Below are 22,218 nucleotides of genomic sequence, written 5' to 3' on the forward strand. Positions count from 1 at the left end.
ACTAGTCTAGCCCTTTAAAATAATTTAACTATGCTGACTTTAACAATGCTGAAAATTTCCCAAACTGTTATATTTCACTTAACACAATAATGTATTAAGAACAAGTAATCTTTTTGATATGTAAGATTCAAATTCTTTCGGTTTATGAGGAAAAAAATCATTTTAATGATGAAACCTTAGACAAATTTAGGCTGTAGGAGGAAAATATCTTAAGACAACAGATTGAGGAAAAGTATACCATGAAAAATATATACTTTCTTTTTTAATACTTAGGCATTACATTCTATATCAAATTTTACCAATATGCTATTCTATAAATTCATATTTATTTTATACCATAATTTGATTTTTCTGTTCTATGCTAAAAAGCCCACTCTTTCATAACTTTTAGCATACAGAACCTGGAATATAAAAATTTAACTCAATGCTGCCAAACTCTTTCCCCTGACATGTAAGAGAACAATTACAGAAACATTTAGTGGTCAATTTTCTTAAGCTAATGAGCAAAAGAAAAGCCCCAATACACTGGCATTTTCACTTAACAGTGGCTCATCACTAAATAAATCAGAAATAAACCTACTTGCTATTGCACTAAATAGGGCAGTTTTGCCAAATGCCTACCTTTGAGAGCTAGGTCAACTTCTAAGAAAACTGTACAAAAACATGAGTTGGTAACAAAATTTTAATATTAAAATTATTCAAAGTTATTGTTAATTTGGGGGAAAAAACATCTATTAGTCACCCATAAGAACTTTTATTTTAATAAATAACAGTGGACTTACCAAAGAGTAGGGATTTTAATATGTCGTTTTATGCATATTGGTAATAAACCCCTTAAGGAGGTGAAACCAACTATTCAGTATAACCCATTAGTTCCTAAAAATAAAACTATAATAACAAAACTTAAAAAACATTTTCCCCCCCAAAAAATAATTCACTCCTTGACCATGCTTATTTATTCAGAGTACCAGCAATTTCAATTAATGTTAAGTGCTTCATTTTTCCTGCAAATCTGATGTTGCAAAGGGAATATACACATTTTTATATCATCACAATATCATCAATATTTCAGGCTAATAATATTGTGAATACAACTGGTTTATAACAAACACAAAGTCAAAAATCAATGCTACTATTTATGGCAAACAGAAACAAAAGTCAATTTGAAAGGATGTTTTCTTTTGTTTCCAGTACTGATATTAGTTGGACTTAAAATGAAGGTCATAAATTCTCCTGAAATAATCTCTACCTCTGGCTGTGAATCCACAGTATAAATATGGTGAATAAAGCTAAACAGTAAGAGCTAACTATATACTGAATAACCAAAATAATCAATTATAACAACTAATACTGCTCTGGAAGACCAATCTAATGAAAAAAGTATCATTAGATATGGTGGGAAAATACAGACAAATCTGTACAATCTAACATCTATAAACAGTAAAATCAAAACATTCAACTTCCTTATAGAAAGTGTTTTATCTATGTAATTATAAATGTTAAGGACTCTTGCATTTTATAAACACAAGATGGGCTCACTTTGATGATACCAATTTTAAGATTTATAAAAACGTTTTAAAAATTTTTTCACAAAAGTTTATACAGTTTAAAGCTATACACCAATCTATAAATCTCAGAAAATGGGGGAAAAAAAACCTTTATAAGATCACATGTATAAAACAAGAAATGAAATGTGATTTTATTTAAGGCAATACTGGGCTACTTCACAAATCACCACCTCAAATATTTACACTGCTCCACACTACTAGTTTCTATCACATTCACAAAGGATTTTTGTTAATACCAAATGTTTAAAATCTTTGATGTAGTAAATTCTTTATTCACATTTCCATTATATTTCATGGAATCATATTAACTATATCCCATTAGAAGCACTGAAAAAAAAAATGTAGCTATAGGAAACTGCTAAAGAATCTGCTTTAATTTCACATGAATACCACCCCAAAATTCTGGATGGTAAATTTACAAAGCAGAGCAAGGTGTTGATATAATGTGCCTACTTTGTGAAAAGTAATTTTGAGATCATCTTGTGAATAAATGCTTTATGTAAAAATTAATGAACAATGGCAGTTTCTAGTTTTAGTTCAAAAAATTCTTAATTTAAAACAATAAAAGTAGTTTTAAAAACTTGATCACTTAGTTAAAAATTAAAATTCCAAATATAAATGTGTCATTTAATAGTTTAGACTTACACACTGCTGGTGGCAGCACATGATTTACAATAATAAATATATACAAAAAAGGTATCTACAAACAAAGAGTACTGTTAAACATGAGCAGAGATCTGGTGAAACATCAATCACACAGATAATTCATTTTAGTTTATGAAAAGGGCAATTGGTTGATATAAATTTGAGGTTTAGCTCATCTATTTACAATAACTGAAGTTCTGATTCTGTTCAAGTCCCATAGGGATAAAAAAAAGTTTTACATGACAAATGTCATGTATTTTTTTTTTTTCCTTTTTTTAGCCAGGTTAATTCATGTCAACAAAAAATAATGAGAAAGTTTCACAATTCTAGCATGCGTGATGGCTTCCTATTTAAAAACAAAATTGTAAGTGACATTATTTACAGTACACTATCAGTACTGCCCTTTCCCCGTAGCTTTACCCACACCGATTTCTTTCATAACAGACACATCTGAATCATTTGAATGTACTTCAAGTTTTTTCAGACTGACGGTAGGTTTCATTTCCTGAAGTTGCTTTAGGACAAGCTCAGTGCAATCTTTCAGAGTCTTGTCTAAAACAATTTTTACATTGTCACTGCACTGAAGCTGTGATGGATTGGCAAACTGTACAAAGGTTTCACTTTCTTTACAAGAGCATATATGATTTCCACTAGTTAGAGCAGTCTTATCAACATTTTTTCTTGAATTTGAATGGGATCCTTTTTTATTTCCGCTATTTGGATGGTCTTTGTCAGCAATTTTCTTCTGTTTCACTGCAGACTCCTCAAGAAACTTCAGAAATGATACTTCAAATCCCATTGGTTTAAATGAGCTCCAGTCAAAAGATGCAGGATGCTCCTCAGTGGTTTGAATTGCAACAGCAGTTTCTTCTTCTTTATGTGTACTACTTAACTCAACTGCTGGTGCTGGTTCAACTTTTTCAACTTTCCTCTTTTTATTCTGGGAGACATTTTTTTCTTTATTAACTCTCTTTAAATTACTTGCTTGTTTTTCTGACTGGCAGGGGTTATTTTCCTGAAAATCATTACTTACATTTGAAGAGGTATGAGCTTGGGTTTCCATGCCTGCATTGTCTTCATTTATTAATTTTGTAATAAATAATTCTGTTAGTTCATCCATTTCATCTTTTTCATTTTTCTCAACTTCTTTCTGTGGAACTGTAGTTGTTCTTGAGTTATCATTGCTCTCTGATACACATGTATCAGATTCTTTCACATCACTCTTACTGATTTCTTGCTGAGAAGTTTCCTTTAATTCTGAGTTGCAACATCGTTTGAAGACAATAAGAAGATTGCGGTGTTGTGATGTAAATGCCTTAGATAATTTATGGCATTTATAATGTCTAATTATATTGCTTTCACTTGTAACAACCGATGTACACCCCTTTATCATACATGGATACTGGGTTACAAATCTGCTTGTACACTCAGATAAGGCATCATTTCTAGCCTTTATAGAATATACATGCTTTCCCCGTTTCAGAGAATAAGGCTTATTTTCTTCAATCTGTACAATCTTTGCATTCTTGTTTTCTAAACTACTTTTTTTCTTTCGTTTGGTCTTAGGCATTTTGGTTCCTTCCTTTCCAGATCTGTGTTTTGACCCCCGATATTTCGACTTTGTCTTTTCTTGGTTTGCTTTGCTTGATATATTTTCCTGACCAGGTGTTAATCTTCTTGGCCGAATCAAATGAGCTTTATGTTTGTCATTATGCTTATTAAAAATGTGTCGAAGAAGATTAGACCGAGTCGCATATATACGGTCACAGCCTTCACAGTCACACTTATATATGCCATCTTCTTCAGTTTTACTTCCCTTTATCCCAATTCCATGGTCTGCCTCAAGATGAATGACATAGTTCAAATATGTGGTAAATGAAGATTTACACTCTAACTGGTCGCATGGAAATTTCCCAACATCCACAGAAGCAGTCATACCTTCAATTTCTTCAGGGGTCATTTCATGAAGTTTCATGTAGTGTTGAATTAGACCAGTAATTGCTTGGAAAATTCGAGAACAGTCACTCACCTGACATCGAAATTCTTTCACCGTTTGTTTAGTTTCAATTTCTTCACTTTCTTTACCAGCTTCGCTTTCTTCTTCAACCTCTGCAGAAAATGCAGGTAGATCTGATTTGTGTACAGCCTGGTAATGCAGAATTAAGTTTTGCTGTATTGTAAAAGCGGCAAAGCATCCCTGATGAACACATCGATAAGGTCTGTAGGGACTATATCTTGTTGGAAACTCAAGGGACTGGGAAACTGGCTTCTTGCGCTTTTTCTCCTCCTTTTCTTTTTTATATCTCCTAATTTTTCGTCCATTGGGTTGTATGTTTGTGAGAGAATTTGTATTACATTGTTCTGAAGTAGCTGTAACCACTTGTGAAGAACTTTCTGTTTTTTCAGGACTTTTTTTTTCTGTAAGTAGTTTTTCTGGAATCACTGCTATATTACTGAGGGCATTTTCCTTCATTGCTCCCAATTCTAAAGCAGATGGAAATTCCCTTTTATTTTCCTCTGTTGTAGCTAGCTGTTTTTTTACTTGTGTAATTCGTGGGGCTGACAAATTTTCACTTTGAGATTTTCTTCCGTAAGGCCTTTTTATTTTTAACTTTACCATCTCTTCTGTTGTAAAATGATGTACCAATTGACAGTGTGCCCGGAGATTAGAATTTCTTGTAAATGTTTTTGTACATGTAGGTACTACACATTTAAACGGAGCAAATTTCAACTGATTCTTCTTAATTTCAAGAATCATCTCTGGAGTGTACTGATGAATTTTACCATAGTGCTTAAACAGTGCATCCTTTGTCATAGCACTATAATTACAGTCTTGGTTTTGACATACAAAGGGTTTATTAACTTTGTCACTAAACTGAATATTATTTATAATTTCAGAAACTGGCTGAACAACTGTAACATTTGGAATTGATTTCACAGGAGTGGGAGTCAGTGTTACTGATGTATTTATTAGTACACACTGGGATGCTGGAGTAGATGGGTCATTTTCTAATTTTAATTTCTGTAAGCCTTCTAAAATATCCTGTATTTGATCCTCCTTATGTAATACTTCAGACTGAGGAATATTACTTTTCGTCGGCATGACACCTATGAAGGAGGAAAACTGAGAAGAATCAGGTAATTTGTTATTTTGTACAGTGTTTACTGAAGGAAGCTGAATGTTATAATTTATTTGAGCATCCTGTGATGTTTCACCAACACCCTGAGATCCACTTTTTACCTCAAGTACTTGAGAATTCATAGCACTTTTAATAATTTCAAGAGTCTTTTCGAAGTTTTGTATAACATTGTCTTCAGAAACCTGCAAATCAGAATTTATTGAAGTTGTGCATGAATTCAAAGCCATCATTTGGGAATCACCATTTTCAGTTTTTAATGTTAAAGGAGCTAACACTGTATTGGAATCATGATTGGTTTTAAAGTTGTCTTTCATATCAGTCATAAATAACTGATTGTCAACATTATTTAATTTCTGTGTTAGATTTTCCACCAAACCCTGAGGTTCACAATTTGGAATTATGTTTGAATGAAGGTTAGTAGTTGGTATCTCAATACTCTTTGCTATAAGTCCCATTGCTGTCAAGTCACTTGTTACCAAGTTTTGGGAAGCATTAGGTGCAATCAGTGGAGGAGCGACTTTCTTCCTTCTCTTAGAAGCACTGTTTCCTTTTTTATTTAAATGACTGGACCTTGTGTTCTGAGGAGCACTTATAACTGAAACACGTGAACTGTTACTAGTAAAGTTTTGTGATGGCCCACTGGAATTAGGGAATGAACTAGAGCACAAACCATTTTCAACAGTCTTCAGTAGTAAGTCATTTGATGGAAAAACAGGCAAACTGCTGCATTCCTCAATGGAGGAAGTTTTGGAGTTTGGTGTTCTATTCTGGTTTGTCAGCAGGGGGTTCGGATGGCATACAGTCTGCAACAGGGGTGGCACTGGTGGATTTGTTATCACTGTTGCATTTACTTGTGCTGTATCTGAGACACAACCAGTTTGAACAGGAGAAAGAATTTCGGCACCCTCAAATGTACTAGGAATGCCAGCAGTTTCCAAAGCCTGTTTAATAATTTCACTTCCTTCTTGACTAACAGTTGTGTTAAAGTTAGTCACACTAGTCCGAGGAAATGTATTTGGTAAAAATGTTGATGAGCGATTTTCAGCAGCAAGAAGTTGCAGGAATGATGGGTCTTTAAAACATGCTTCTGGATTGAAGGTAGACTGTTGCGGCTGCTGCAAATTTACTGCATTTGTGGAGAGAATCATGCTGGCCAGAAGAGAAGGCTGTCCATTACTCTGTAAAAGTTCTTGAGCAATTTCTGCTCCATCCAGTGGTTTACAATAAGATCGCTTAGACAAATGTCCACCCAGAGATCTGGGATTGGTAAAAGCCCTGTAACACCTGCTGCAGATAAATTTCCCATCTCTGATAATTGCAGGCCATTTAGCCCTTTTGTTGTGCTTAGGTTTTCTTTCCTTCCCATTTGGGCCCCGCCCTCGGTCTTTTTTGACTTTTTCAGGAGCAGACTGTTGGGCATTGGTGCTACTAAAGTCATTTGCAACATTCATCTGTGAAGGAAAAACTGCATTTTCACTATTACCTCCTTTTAGAAAGGAGGAATTACTGTTTCCTTCAATTTGTGAGGAAAAATGATTTGCAGTATTTTCCAGTTGGGAAAAAACAGTATTAGTCCCACTATCTGCTGGTGAAGGGAAGAGAGACATTGAACTACTTTCTGCAGGTAAAGGAAGGAAAGGATCTGAGCCACTGTCAATATTCAAAGGCAAAACTGTTTTGGTTAGATCTTCCATTTGTGCTGGCAAGGTAGTATTAGACAAATTTTCCATTTGGGAACATAACATACCACCACCTTGTTCATTTTTATCCTGAGAAGGTATATTTGGATTTATGACACTTTCCACTGAAGGCAACAGTGGAGTAGACAAACTTGCTAAATGAGCTGGAAAAATGGAAGGTGAGACATGCTGTAACTGATTCGAACAAGTAGGATTCCCACCGGCTTTGGTCTGTGGTGTAAAAAATGCATTATTAGAGTTGCTCACTTGTGATGGCAAAAAATAAACAAACTTTCCATTATTTGGTGTATTTAAGTTGTTAGATTTCTGGCCTTTTTTACTTTTGCGCTGCATTTTAAATGCAGCATACTGGTCAGGGTGTGCTGTCTTCATGTGTTTCCCAATACTCTGTGAAGAATTATAGGTTCGAGTACATCCCTCAACCTGGCAGCTGAACTTCTGAACTGGCGCTTTTGGAGGCACTGATGGAGTTCCTAAAGAATTACTTAGGTTGGGCTGTGGTGGAACAAATGTGATACTTTCTAATGTCTTAAGAGGTAAATTATAAAGATTGGATGATGTTTTAACATTACCTCCACATTCAAACTTGGAAGTTGGTAAACTGTTTTGAAATCCTGCCTGATTTTGCACAGAAAAGGTCATAAGGTTGTTCACTTGTCTTTCTAAGTTTTGTGGGGTAAGGTTGCCTATTTTGAGGGTTTCTGAATTTACTAAAGAATTCTGAGTGTTCTGAGCTTCATTAAAGCAATCCTGTCCTTTTCTCTCCTGGAAAACTGGATGACACAAATCATTACAAGTATCTTCAACTGCTGTATGTAAGTCTGTAACCAGTGATTCACCAGTGCCTGCCACCATTGAGTTGTCTTGCTTTCCAAAGTTATCCTCGATCCCCTGATTAAGGGACACCTTAATGGACACAGCTACCTCACTGGCCTGAAGCAGAGGAGTAGCAGCAGCAGGGTTTTCCAAACCATTTGACAATGGTCCATCAGTTTGCCTGAGTTCAGAAGCAGAAATCTGGTCTTGTTTGGTGATAGCTGATTCGGCCTTGCTTTTATCCCAAACATCACCGGTAGCTGCTGCTAAGGTGTTGTCAATGTTATTTTCTGAAGGAAGCACAGAGCTCTCTTTCTCAGTGTTCCCTTCTGAGTTCTGATTCACTCTGGAAGGCTGAACAGGAGCTCCAGATAAATTAAGTTGGTCTTCAGGAGGCAGTGCTTTGTCAGGAATACTGTGCTCATCCAGATGCTTTTCTAGCTCACTCTGAGAACGATAAACTTTACCACAACTTGTGAACTTACAAGTATAGGTATTATAATGCTGTGCTTCATGATCATATAGTAAATAAGCTTCTGAAAAAATTCTGCCACATTTAGGAAACATACACTTTGCTCTAAAGACTTGATGTTCCTTCCGGTGGGTTAAGAGCTCTGCATAACTATTAAAACCGGCCTTGCATTTCATCTGTATACAGATATATGGTTTACTGCCACAGTGCATTTGTAAGTGATCATTGAGATGAGTAACACTCACAAAATGCCGTCTACAGTACTGGCAAATAACTTTTTTGCTTTGCATTTCAAGAAAGCGCTTGGCATCTTCATTATCTTTATGCCCCTTTACATGAGCAATTAGATTTTTAAAGTACTTAAAGCCCTTTTTACAAAAACTTACAGGGCAATTAAATTCATTAACAGGTACTGGTTTCTGGACTGGGATCACTTCTGGCTCATAAGATTTATCTTTGTCATCATTCTCATCATCTGAACCATCGTTGTCATTAAAAACTATGAAGTCTGTTGAATAGAGACTATTCTTTTTTATAGGCCGCTGTTCCTGCTTGGCCACAGCATTAGTCTTCTGATTCTCATTGGTAGTTGTGATCTTAGGAGGCCTTCCCAATCTTCTTAATGGTTTCATAGCTGCTAGCCTCTCTTTACTAGACTGTTTAACATGCAATGTGACATGAGGGACAAAAGTTTCTTTAGAATTAAAGTTCTTTGCACATATGGGGCAACTGTAAATCCCATCTTTGTAATGTTTTTGAGCATGTCGTACTATTCTATGACCAAGGAATTCTTTGTCACATAGCACACAATATTGCATGTAGGCTTGCCAATTCCGAAACCTAGCAGATATAAATCCCCTCTCTCTTAATTGTTTTATCTCTCTCTTCTTCTGCTTTTCATCACAAATGTCTTTAAGAAGACCAGAATTAGCACCAACTCCACCAGAAAGTCCATTCACAGAAGTTTCTTTAATCTCTTCCTGGTAGTCTACTACTTTCTCATAAACTTCACTGTCATTTAGTTCATCAATTGAAGACACAATGGATGCTTCTTCCCCCATTAATGCAAGACATTGTCGTTTTAAGGTTTTCCAATCCCAGAATTCTGGATCAAAGGGCCACTGAGTTTTCAATACAAGTAAGAGCTCACAGCGTAGAGAGTTTGGTATTGGAAGATTCTCTTCATCATATTTCTGGTCTGGCTGGTTATATAACATTTCCACAGCATAATATGCATCTACTGTAGGCTCAATAAGAAATTCACTCAGTTGACAAGCACGTTTAACTTCTAGATCATCAGGCAACAAGCACGAAATGGTCTTGCAAATAGATATTTTCACTTCAGTATTTTCTGTAGCTTCCAAACGAAGAGCTTTTACGCATAGTTCTATACAGGTGGCAAGTCCAGCCCCTTCAGTCTGTGAAAAAGCAGATAGAAATGTTAACCTAATCAACACAGATTTGTGAATTTAATAAATTTAAAAGTGAGTGTTAAAAATAAAAAAATAGAGGTTTGCTTTTCTTAAATTTTCCAATAGCCAATACATGAAAAGATGATCCTTCTAAAGCACTGCAGCTTACTTAGCCTGGTATGTGTGTGTAAAATGAGCTGTACAGAGTAGCAGAAAAAGCGTAAGCATTGGGAGCTATGATAAGACCTGGTTATAAAATCATCTAATAGCTAAGCAAACTTAGAAGTTATTTAACTTCTCTGACCTTTCACATCCCATTTACAAAACAGAGATCAAAATAGCATTTAAACTTCATAAAACTGCTGTGAGCATTAATGGATATTATGTATCTAAAGTACCTGGTATAGTTTGGTATAATGTCTGGCACTTAGTAAGTGATCAATGAATACCTTTATCTTTATCACAAATCTCATTTCCCAAGTTTGCATTTTGCAATCCTGCTGAAACAAAACCCTCTTAACCCAATTACAAAACTGAGAATGTCTCCATATATCCTAACTTAGTTATAAAAGGAGATTATCACTTTTAACAGAATAAAGTTATTTGATCCTTAATAATGGGAATTTTAGTTCTATTACAAAATTTAATGATAAGTCACCTACCTCATGGCTGGACGAGCTTAAGAATTAGAGTAGATGGAGACATAATAAACATTTTTCCTTTTGAATTAGCATCTTGAACTGTTATAAGATAGGAGTAATGAACTTAAGAGTCATTTGAAAGATATATGTAGTGAAGAGATAAAAATGGGTGTTAAAAAGGCTAAAAGGGAACATAAATATATGAAAAATAAGCCAACCATAAGATGTAGCCGCTTCTTATGAGAGTGGGAATGATATATGTTTGGAATAAGATCAAAATGCAAGAAAGTACTCAAAAAAGCTGATAGGGTCTGTATTTTCACAGATTAAAAAGGCAATAAAAATATTTTACTAAAACAGAAGCTTAGGTTTGAAGGCCAAAAAGAGAGTGAAGGAAGGAGGCTGGATACTGAACTGGACTTGACTTCCGCAAAAGCAACGGCACAAAGACCAAGAAGAAAACCCACAAAAAAATGGGCAAGAATAGACATGAGACCTATTTTTAAGTGACAGTGAAGAAAGGACAACTGGGAAAGAGGTGGAACCACATGATTCTCTCTCTCTAGCTTTCACATAAACTTGTATTGTTACTTTATACTATTTTTAGATAGATCTGAACCAGATGACTTTTACAGTAAAACATTTGCATCTCTGTTACATGCCTTAGGGACTACTAACAATAGTGGACAATTAGACTACTCCTCTGTTATAATATTGGGGGGGTGCGGAGAAAAAGATGTGGTCAGTGAAGCTGCACACTGGAAAGAAGAGGGTTTGAAGAAAGAGGTCTTGGAGGAATCAAAGGCCAAGTCAACTATAAAGATGATCTGAAGTGATGAAAGCATATGTCAAAAAAAACTGGTAAATGTGTATGTAGAAAGCAAGAATTCTGGAAGAGGCTACTACACTTATTTAGAAAATTCAGGAAATGCTGGAAAAATAAATGACTTTAAGGATTCAGAGAACAGAGGAATTGTGGATGAAGGATATCTGCTTTGAATAAGGAAACCGTAACTACTTTCTGTCTTATGAATATTGAGCCCTTTCTCCTGAGATGACAACAGCTGATTCAAAGAATCTACTTATTGCTTAGAAAACACAACTAAAATTATTTCAGAGAGGAACTCAACTGACATTTCTATTCTAATACACTCTGTTACTGGATTCAAAGGTTCATTTCAACTCATTAAGGACAAATAATAAGGACAATGTTTTAAAATTGCATAGTAATTTCTTAAGAAACTTATTGTTCTAAGTTTATTTTTTAACTGCAGCACTACAATATATAAAATAAAATATCAGGATGAGTTAACAAGGATGATAGAGAAAAACAAGAAAGCAGAATTCATTCCTGTTCTTTACTCCTGAAAATAAAGAAAAATTATTTCAGAAGGAAAAAATTGAAGATACATATAAGATTTACTGACCAACTACAGAGTTTAAAGGGCACTTTAAAAAGTGGATAGGAGAGTATCTTTTGGTCCCTCTTTTCAGAAAAAAAAAAAAAAAGTACACATTAATTAAAAAATTCTTCTTGTCATGCTGCATCCCAGTTTTTAAAGATACCTAAAAACTGTTCAGCATCCCAAGCTATGCAATGGTAGCACTTCTGTAAAGTGTCCTCTGTGGACATTTAAAATGGAAACCAAGTACATTCCTACAAGGATTACTCCAAGAAAATAAATTAATTTTGTAAAACTTAGATTCTGATTTAGTTAATAAATGGAAACACATGCAAACTGCTCATCAATTCCCTGCTCAGTTATGTCTAACATGTTTAATCTATCTGTTAAGTGTTTTCATTTCAATGACTATTTTTTTATTTCTAAAAGTTCTTCTGACTCTTAAAATCTGCTTGGTAATTTTGATAGCATCTTTCTTTCTCTTGCTTTAATTCCTTATTTGACGTCTTCAAATATATGTATGTTATATAGACTTATCCATAATTGTATTTATTGTAAAGTATTAGGCAAATAATTCTATTCTTTCTGGCTAGTGAAATTTGTTCATGTCAGATTGTTTCATATATCTTATAAATCTTGATGGTTTATTTGTCTTTAAATGTACGTAGTTTATACCTTTTATCCTTGCATCTTTAATCCTACTGTAACTTTTCTCTGCGAAAATTTCCTCAGCAGACTGTTTCATGTTTTGTAAATCTTGAACATGAACTCAAGCAGGGCTTTACCTGAGAATCCTATGTTGTAGCTATGTCACTCCAATTCCTCACTTGGCTTCTGTTGGGAATTCCAAGGTATTACCAGCAGAGAACTCACTTCATCCTTACCCTCTTAAACATTACTTACTTGGCATGGAGATTCCTGGACTATACAAGTAGGGTAAATTTGGAGCCCTAATTTATGTGGAGCAACACCTATAGTTACAATTTCGTGGAGGAAACATTTTTCTCTTCTGACTCACAGCCCAGTTGGACATGCACATGGATCCCTATCATCTACCTGTGTTAGTGAGTAATCTACTTTTCAATGAAATTATAGTACTTCACAGGTTGGTGTAAGAGGGGAAGGAGACAAAGAACTCAGTTTTAACTCTCCAACTTGAAAGAGCCCAATACCTTATCTCCTGTCCCTGTATGGCTATTAAAATTCAAACCCCTTAATTACTGCAAGTAGTTACATATCCCAATCCCCACCAGGCTAGTAGAGGTCGAGCATTAGCTGGCTCAAGCTTTGTGCTCCAGTTTTTAGGTTCCTCTTCATTTTGAGCCTGCGCATCTCTCCAATATTCTTGCAATTTCAGCTGTTACACGTTAAAAAAAAAATGTGTTTTATTTTATTAAGTATTTCTGGATGTTTTGCACAAAGATTTTTAGCTAATGTAATCTGCCAGACGGCTAGCAAAGGAAGCTATCCCTATATCTCTCTTTATACTCTCCACATTTCTATAGAGACAAATGATCAAAATAGTATAATATCTATGAGTAAAGACTGTAGAATGATAAAATACACATATTAAGTACATTACTTTTCTGCAGGCTAAGAGAAAGCCCCTGGCTCTCATTTGCATTTTTAAGTTTCACTGTATCAAATGTCCTCAAAGACTAATAAGAAAATAGATGTTCAAAGCACTAAATAAACAAAATCACTGAAAAAGGTGCCAAAATAATAAAGTTAAAGTCTTTTATTAAAGATAATTTATACATTTTAAATTAAGAAAAGATGCCTTGATTATTCTTACCTCTGAATTAATAACTTTAATCAGGAAGAAAATGTGATATACTGTCTTGGTTAACAAAGAAAGTTGACGACATCTTTCTAGGTAGACTTGTACAGATGGTTCTACTCTTTGCTGTAATTTACTCCAAAAAAGAGTTAGTTCCCTAAAAAAAAAAAGTATAAAAAATAAGTTGGAGCAGTAATATAATAATCATAGACTATGTCAGTCCAGTAATTACATTTGAAATTAAAACTGGTTTTAGATTTCAATTCTACACGCAGAATTAGGCTTAAAAGCAAGAAAAGGGATCTCAATTTTCTAAGAACTCAGTAAAATTAGGACATAATTTGTCATTTTATTAATAGTATTTTTCAATCTCAGAAAGGCACTACCTTTTACTGGGAAAGCACCTTACATTTAAACAAGTTATACGAATGGCAACTTTGAGCCACATCTGAACTTTAAGTAATAAGAAGCACAAAATATGTGTACATATATAAAATGCACCAATGGCATAATGGTTTTTAAAAAGCATTTAATTTTTATCTTCTAACTTAAATTTAAAATTGACCAACTTAATTGGTCAATTAAATTTAAAATTTCAAGTTGTTAGGTACATGTTAAGAATCAATAACACAGAACCCAGTAGTTACTAACTATGCCACAGAAGTGAAACAACAACAGAAACTTTGAAAAATGAACTTTGAAATTTATTTCAAATGCAATTAAAATGTCTTTTTCACAGATAATAATCCTACTGAAGTGATGAATTTTTCTCCCTTTTACCTATCGTCCTATTTCTCTTCTGTCCTCCATGGTTAACTTCCACAAAAATCATCTTCCTTGCTTCAACTTTTTTTCACCAAGTATTCTCCTCAATACAGGCCTTCCTATTAGTTTTTCCTCAGTTTCCACTCCTAGGAACTGTGCTCTTTTCACCACCCACTTGAATAACTTGCTCATTTCTGGAATTTAACCTATATATTGAGGATTTCAAAATCTGTCTCTCCAGTCTTTACCACTTTCACCTCTCTAGTTCTTTACAAGACTTCTCCATTTTGATCTCTTCTGAAACCTGAAACTTAATATATGAAAAAGATGATTAACATTCTTTCCAGTTCACCATCTTTCTAATTTAAATGCATCATAATTATCACTATCAGCCTCTGCTTTTTACTGTCCTCAAGACTGTATCTTACACATTTCTTTCACATCCTATATCCACGAGGAAGCCCTCGTAACCTCCCAGCTAGACTATTCACTGGCTTTCTAGTTGATTTTTCTGCCTCAACTCAACTTCCTATATACTGCCACTCCCTCCCCGCAACTCTGCCCTCATTGTTCAGCTCCCAATCCATTCTCAACTGCTAATCTTAAACAGTGTTTCTTAAACATAAACTATTTTGCCCTCCTTCTACTTATGGACTTACAATAAGACTGCTTTGGATTTTCATATATAATTCAGATTTTGATACCTTTTTAAAACCAATATAATACGTTAATTTCTTAGTTATCATTGATACTTGTTATATAGAAAATCTACCTGTCCTTAATAGATACATGTTATTTATTCTCCTTTCAGAATCTACTTGCCCTTTGTAATTAACCATTTCTATATTGCATATACAATTCTTCCTTCATAACAAAGCTCAACTGCTCAGAAAACCTTTATAATTATGCAATTTACCATTCTTTAATCACACAACCATTTATAGCTTGCCTATTATATCTATACTTGTTTGTATGCCATGTGTTACTTGGTAAATATTCTTAAATGTCAGAATGTTGTAAACTAAATTTTCTTTTGTGGCTCCATAATATCAACACAACACTGATGACTAATAATGCTGTTAACTAAATAAATGGTCGGTTTTATCTAGTACTAATATGAGACAGCTGATTTTAAAGTTTTTTGAATTAACTGAAGTCAACATGTCTGTTAGTTGGATCCCAAAGGATTATGTATTACAGGCTTTGCCCACTTTGAAATGTACTATGTAAAGAAATTTGCACTGAAGAATTAGTTAAGTAGAAAGATCACTCATAGAAAGGAAGTGAACTATATTTCTATACATAATGACTAACAGCCAGTTATGGTAGTTAAAAGAGTGCAATATGGAGAGGAAAAAAATACACATTGTATACATATCTAAAAAAGTTTTTATTGTGGTATTTGACAAAATAAACCTTTCTTTCATCCTCCAGTGTTAAAAAAATTTCCTGATCATAATTGATCATTAAGTGATCCTTACTGGTATATTAAAGAGTTGTATGGTCCTTCATAGAAAAAGTTTTTAAAGTTATAATATGAACTATTTGATAATCAGTTTGCAAAGCTTATATCTGATAATAAGCTTTTTGCCTTGATAAGACTTAAAAAAATACGTTCCTAAGCTATCTGAATTTTCACAAACTATTTTGTATTCTTCTGTTACAAACTTTTCTTTACAAAAGAAAATCAACTCACCAAGCACAGTACATTTCTCCTTGTTGGAGCTGACGTGACAAAAATGCAGTACATAAGACAAGAGCACTTTTTTCATCACCCTCAGATTCTAAGTTACAAATCATTTCTAGTGCATCTTTGCAATCAACTTCAGAAATCTACAGAAAAAGGATATAGAAATATGCCATAAAATAGTTTTATATTAGGATATATAGTGACATGCTTTTAAAATTTTCATTAGCTATTTACAGATCATTTCATCAATAAAACCTCAATGACTCAAACATCATCAATTCATAATTCGTCTAAGACACAGTCTGTCTTCAAGCCAGAGAACTATTTTCAAGAACTTAACAAGCATGCATTTATATGTAAATAACTAATGTTAATTATAAGCACTCTCTACCCATTAAATCAGGTCTATGATACTAAAAAAGAAAAGCTGTAGTACTTACACACCACTCCCTTTCCCCCTAAATAATTTAAAAAGTACTGGAATCAGCAAAAAGACACATAAAGATCTACTGGATATAAACTAATAAAGAAAATGTCTATCATCTAAGGAGAAAAAAGTATAATATGAAACGTTTTATATAGCTATACCACTTTTAAATTAAGCTCTCCTGAGTTTTCTAAAAATCTCCATTAGCTTTCTTTTTATATAAAATTGTTTCATCTCAAAGCTTGTCAATAGTCATGCATGCATTAAGTATAACCTAGATGATGGCAACTTGCTTCATTTAATTATGCATTTATATCCATTGCTTATTTCTTTAAAAAATTCAAATTTACTACCTCATTACAATGATTTACTACATGAAACAAACAAAATTCACCTATAATTTCCACAAGCATTTGCTCTAAGACAGAATGTAAAAAACAGCATATGATCACAAATCACTAGTGTTCCATGGAATAGAAAGATTCATTCCAACATGGTACAACTGACAAACGGCAAAAAGAATTGAAAACCAATATACCATCAGCACCCATGTACTACAGAAGTAACCATACCCTTCCTTGTTGATCTTCTATCTCTCCCTATCAATTTCTGAGTATAGAAAAGTGTGTGTGTATGTAAAATGTAATGTAGGACTGAACAAGTGTCTAAATGGGGATGAGGGTAATCTTAAAATTGATCTTTGATAATGATAAAGGCTGCATGGGAATAGATCCAGAAGTTCCACTTTATACATTAAATTGGGCTAGAAAACACTAAGACAAAAGACTAAACTCTGAGTCTGTGTTTAACAATAGCAATTTCTTAAGGAAGTATGAAGTTAGTGGCAGAGCTAAGACTGAATCCTGTCTTGGAACTCCTTGGAGCAGTGCTCTTTCCACTACTCCTCTGTCAACCTCTTTCTTACAAATATTTATAAGTGACCCCATTTAAACAAATAAACAAAAAAGGCTGAACTATATATATATACACATATATATGTGTATGTATATATACACACACACACACACACACACATATTTATGCAATAAATATTTCCAAATATCTACAATATTAAATACATTGTCAGACATTATATGTATATTACTATTTAATCACAACTTAGGTAGGTATTATCATTAACATTTTATGCATAATAAATGTGGGGGGAGCGGTCAAAGAAATTGCCAATTTGCCCAAGTTACCACAGTTAAGTGATAGAACCACAAATCAAATTATGTCTGACTGACATCAAAGATGTACTCTCTTTCCATTTTATCACAGCACCTTTTATTGAAGGTTGTATTAACTTTAAACAATTACCCTTGCACACCCATGGAGACAAATGTTAGGAAATCAACCCATGGCATTTTTTTTTTTTTTACTTTTTCATAAGATGTTAACAGTAACAATAATTGCAGCTATTATTTATTTATTAATGTCAGCTTCTTCAGAAATAGCATTGCTAGTCAGCACATTAGCTTGCTTGGTAGATACTATTACTTCTTTTTAGAGATAAGGTTCAGAGTGGTAAAGTTACTTGTTCAAAGTCACAAGCTTAATTAGTGGCAAAGTCAAGATTTCAACTCAGGTCTAGCTTCAGTCTACGCACTTGTCAGAATTCCACAGGTACAAGCATATGGGGCCCTTTATTGCTAAGTATTGATTTTTACATGTTCAGGTTTAACAAAAATTCTATGTCTTGAAAATCTGATTTATTTTGATTCTGATTATTTCTTTTTGTTCTTCTAAAACCTAAACCTCTTAATGAATGATGCAAAATGTGTACATTATATATAAGAAAAGAAAATTTACTTTCTCAATGATAGTACCTACATTAGCTTACGCTTCATTAAAAATATATTTGTATGTATGTAATACAGCCTCTGTAGACTTATTCACATATATAATATGCTAACTGAAACAATTACTATATGCGATAACACAGAAAACCTCACTTTTTATAGGTATACTAAGGCAACAATTTTTATTGTGCACTTGATAGCCTTTATTTCCCTGATTTGCCACTAGATGGCCCTCTTGAAAAAATATGACACTAAAACACTAAAAGAGAACGAACGGCAGGGAAAATGAAACCATATTTAAACAAATAAATGGTTGAACTGAAATTGTGAAAGTGAAATAAAAGTCAAATATAGCCATCAGTGAACAATAATTATTTTTAAAATCCAAGGCAGCATAAGGTATGGATTACCAACATATTACCTATATAGGGATTATGTATATATTACATATCTATTATCCATTGCTTTGAAAAGCAAAAATACCAAAAAAAATTAGAATACAAAAAAATTAGTTCCAAGAGATGGAAGGACATAATAATATTTATATATCCAAAGGAGGCTGTATCTGTCTTGTTCACCTCTAAATTTCAAACTCCCAACACAATCCCTCGCACATAATTTCTTTGCAATAAGTTTCCAATACCTAATTTTTAACAAGCTAGTTGTTTATGTTAGAGTTATGTCTGCCTCTAGAGCCCAACAAACTCTGTATTTATGATATCAAAAAGCTTATGGATTTGGTAAACTCTGACATATTTGCCATGCAGAAGTAGCTTACAGTTAGGTTGCTTCCTCATAAAATTTGAAAGAAGTATTAATTCTAAACAGCCAGGAAGTACTAGAAGAATTTCTTGTCTCAACAGGGGACGTAAAAAATATGTAGCTTTAATAACAATTTAGGCCACTGTTTTCTAAAATTCAATCCAAAGAACTTCTATAAGGTATCATTAGTTGTTCTATTTCTTCTCTTCCGTCCATTCTTTCTTTGTTATGTGCATGTGGTTGGGGCATTCTGCTGATTTTTATGTTTTAATATGCTCTTTATGCCAGATATTAAAAAAATATAGAACACTTCATCAACATTTTATATATATTTACCAAGTTAACTTTTAAAATTGGCTCTAATAACATTTCAAGAATAGTCTTTTGCTTATCAAAATAAAATTGCTTTCCAATCAGAAAAGAACTTAAATGGTAAACCTGTCATACTAAGAAAACAAAATCAAATATAATGAGCTAAGATTTTTTTAATTCCCAGGCTATTGATTTAAAAGGCAAATAACCTCTAGTGTTCGGAAAGAAGGAATTTCATGTACTATTTATAGGAGCATAATTGACCTCTTTTTTGGATAGTATGGCTCTATTAATTTAAAATGTGTAGATTCTTTGATCCAGCAATTCCGCTTCTAGAAATTTACTCTACTGTACACCCCCAACAAAGAATGAAAGGATGTATGTACAAGACAATAATTTAAATGTCCCCCAGTGGCTTAACAATATTACAAATACATAATATGAAATTATGTGGCTATGAGAAAATGAGGTTGGTCTACATGGAATGATATGGAAAGATGTCTATAGTAAGAGGAGAAAAGTGATTAGCATCCAGGGTGTGTGTATGTATGTTTTGTGTGTGTGTGTGTATGTATATATATGTATACATATATATACAGAAAAATGTGAGAAAGGTTACACCTCAAATTTCAAACTTAATGATTACTTGAGGGAGTAATAAGTGAGGAAATGATGGCTAGAAAGAGACAAGATAGAGGATTTTACTTTTCAAACATCTATGTTAAAATTAACAACAAAACCAATAGAAATACTGGATCTAAAATAAAAACTGCTAACTCTGTTTCTGTACCTATACAAGAATCCAGGCCAAAGCTCATTCCTTCCAGAGAAGCCAAATAAAAACACATTTCTCTCAGCAGCAACTCCTCTGACAGGGCTAGCTGCTATTTCTATTACATTAAAAGGGTCCTGGGAAATAGTTAATTCCTTCCCTTACTGGCTCACTTGGATAAGAATTTCCTTAAAAGAACCATAGATCCATGTTATGGTTGATTCTTCCCAATATCTATTTCCACCATATCCTAAGGAATTGGTTGAAAACTCAAATGCTTACAAGAACCAGAGGGGTAAAGTAAATGAAGTGAGTCATGTGAGAGAGGGAACATACTTCTGAAGGGGGCAATGTCTTTGGGCAACTGGTCCCAAGTGACAACCTTCCCTTCTGGGCAAAATGATGAGAACTTACTTCACAAGGAACAATGAAAAAACAAACAAACAAACAAACAAACAAACAAACAAACCTTTCTACATTTATAATAGAAACATAAAAGAATAATCAAGCAATTTCTAAGCAAAAAGGGACTTTTAACAAGGAATGTGTAGACTTACACACATTCTGTCCTGTTCTACACTATGTAATCTACTTTTGTTTCTGGGGTAGAGAGACTAGTGAATTCTGCTTAAGAATACAGATTGTCTTAATTCTACTTGCTTAATGTGAGAAGGAAAAAAAAATTATTTTATATGAGCTCAAAGCTACCTAGGGTCCTCATAGAGAATTTTCCTTAGGGTCTCCCAGAGCAGGCTGAGCTGCCGCTACTCAATTCTGGCTAATTAAACCAAAAAGGAATTTACTTTACAGTCAGTATTACAAGAACTTTTTATTATTCAAGACTGTTAAAAATACAGATACTTTCCCGGAAATTATAAATTCACAGTCTTCAATTTCAAATAGGACTTCAAACCTAACTTAACAACCCTATGTTTAGATAGTCTCCTACTAGGAGGAAGGGATGCTTCCTTAGGGCGGTGGGGTGCTTATGCCTTACTTACCCTTAACTCCCCCAGTGCTTAAGCAGCACACATCATTCATTAAATTAAAACTGCTACAGGAAGGAAGGACATATAAAAAGACTTAAGGGCAGGGACTGAACTGATAATAAAAGCTTTAGTGGAACTGAAAAATATCTACAATGTAGCAGCACAATAACTAATTTACTTAAGGATTTTTTAAAAATGTTACACACATAGCAAAGATTATCTCAAGAATTACACATCTGCCAAATAACTTGTCTACATAGTTATTCTGAACTAATAAGAAAACTTTAATCTAATCTTCTAGTTTACTCTGATATGCTGCAATTAAAAAGCCAATTACCTGAGATAAAAGAGAAATAGTAAAGAAAAAGAAATCTATACATTAGCCAATGTCTAAACTAATGATCTATTTCCGAGGCTAGAACCCTTGGCTCTGTTCTATCCAGCCTAGAAATTGCCTGACATCACTTTTCCCAGTATCCTCATTATACTTGCCATACACACAGGCTTATTTCTAATCTTGGCCAAAGTCTATCATCTCCTCTTTCTATTTAAGAAAAATGGCACAATCACCATTATAATCATAACCTTTAACCTCATATGGACATTCAGCTTTCTGTCTGAGGCTATCCTCCTTCTGGACTCTGATTATAATTTCTATTCAGGTGATCAGGCATGCTCTGTTAATCGTGTTCTGTCTTACGTGTCAACTTTTTCATTTACATATCCTTAAGTCTGTCCTACAATCCTTTTGTTCTCCTCTATTGTTCTGGTGTTGAAGGATACTTATATTAGAGATACAAAACATCTGTACACATCATGTCCTCACACTACGGTCTAATGTATTATAGTTTTATCTAAACACATATTCTTTAAATACATATTCTCTATTTTTTGATCAACAGCATTTAATTCTCTTACAACTATCTTCAACTTCACTTTGGAATTATAAGTCCTCCAAAATACAAAATTCTCATTTGGACCATGATTCTACTCTCAGAATCCTGTAGCAAAAAACATACAAATACATGAATACTAACGCTTTACATCAAATTAGAAGCGAAAAAAAAAATCACATCACAAAGAAAATGAAGTTTTACATTAAATATGCAAATATAAAATTTA

At 33.6% G+C, this 22,218-nt stretch overlaps 1 protein-coding gene across 6 annotated transcripts in view; it reads right to left on the reverse strand.

Moving 5' to 3' along the window:
* Positions 1 to 235: 235 nt before the first annotated feature.
* ZNF292 (zinc finger protein 292) overlaps positions 236 to 22,218 on the reverse strand; it is a 77,786-nt gene continuing 55,803 nt past the window's right edge. For 3 of the 6 annotated variants that reach the window (XM_039853176.1, XM_039853179.1, XM_039853178.1), the window contains 3 exons: positions 16,039 to 16,175; positions 13,593 to 13,734; positions 779 to 9,759 (listed from right to left, as the gene is read on the reverse strand). In XM_039853176.1, the coding sequence (XP_039709110.1) occupies positions 2,605 to 9,759; positions 13,593 to 13,734; positions 16,039 to 16,175 (7,434 nt within the window). In that variant the 3' untranslated portion in view covers positions 779 to 2,604. Of the gene's footprint in view, positions 9,760 to 12,582; positions 12,602 to 13,592; positions 13,735 to 14,357; positions 14,594 to 16,038; positions 16,176 to 22,218 lie in introns of those variants that run through there. The other 3 variants (XM_039853177.1, XM_039853180.1, XM_039853181.1) reach the window with 3 other exon arrangements.

This window comes from Pteropus medius, unplaced genomic scaffold, assembly GCF_902729225.1.
Source record: "Pteropus medius unplaced genomic scaffold, Ma_sr-lr_union100, whole genome shotgun sequence".
In the NCBI taxonomy this organism is placed as follows: domain Eukaryota; kingdom Metazoa; phylum Chordata; class Mammalia; order Chiroptera; family Pteropodidae; genus Pteropus; species Pteropus medius.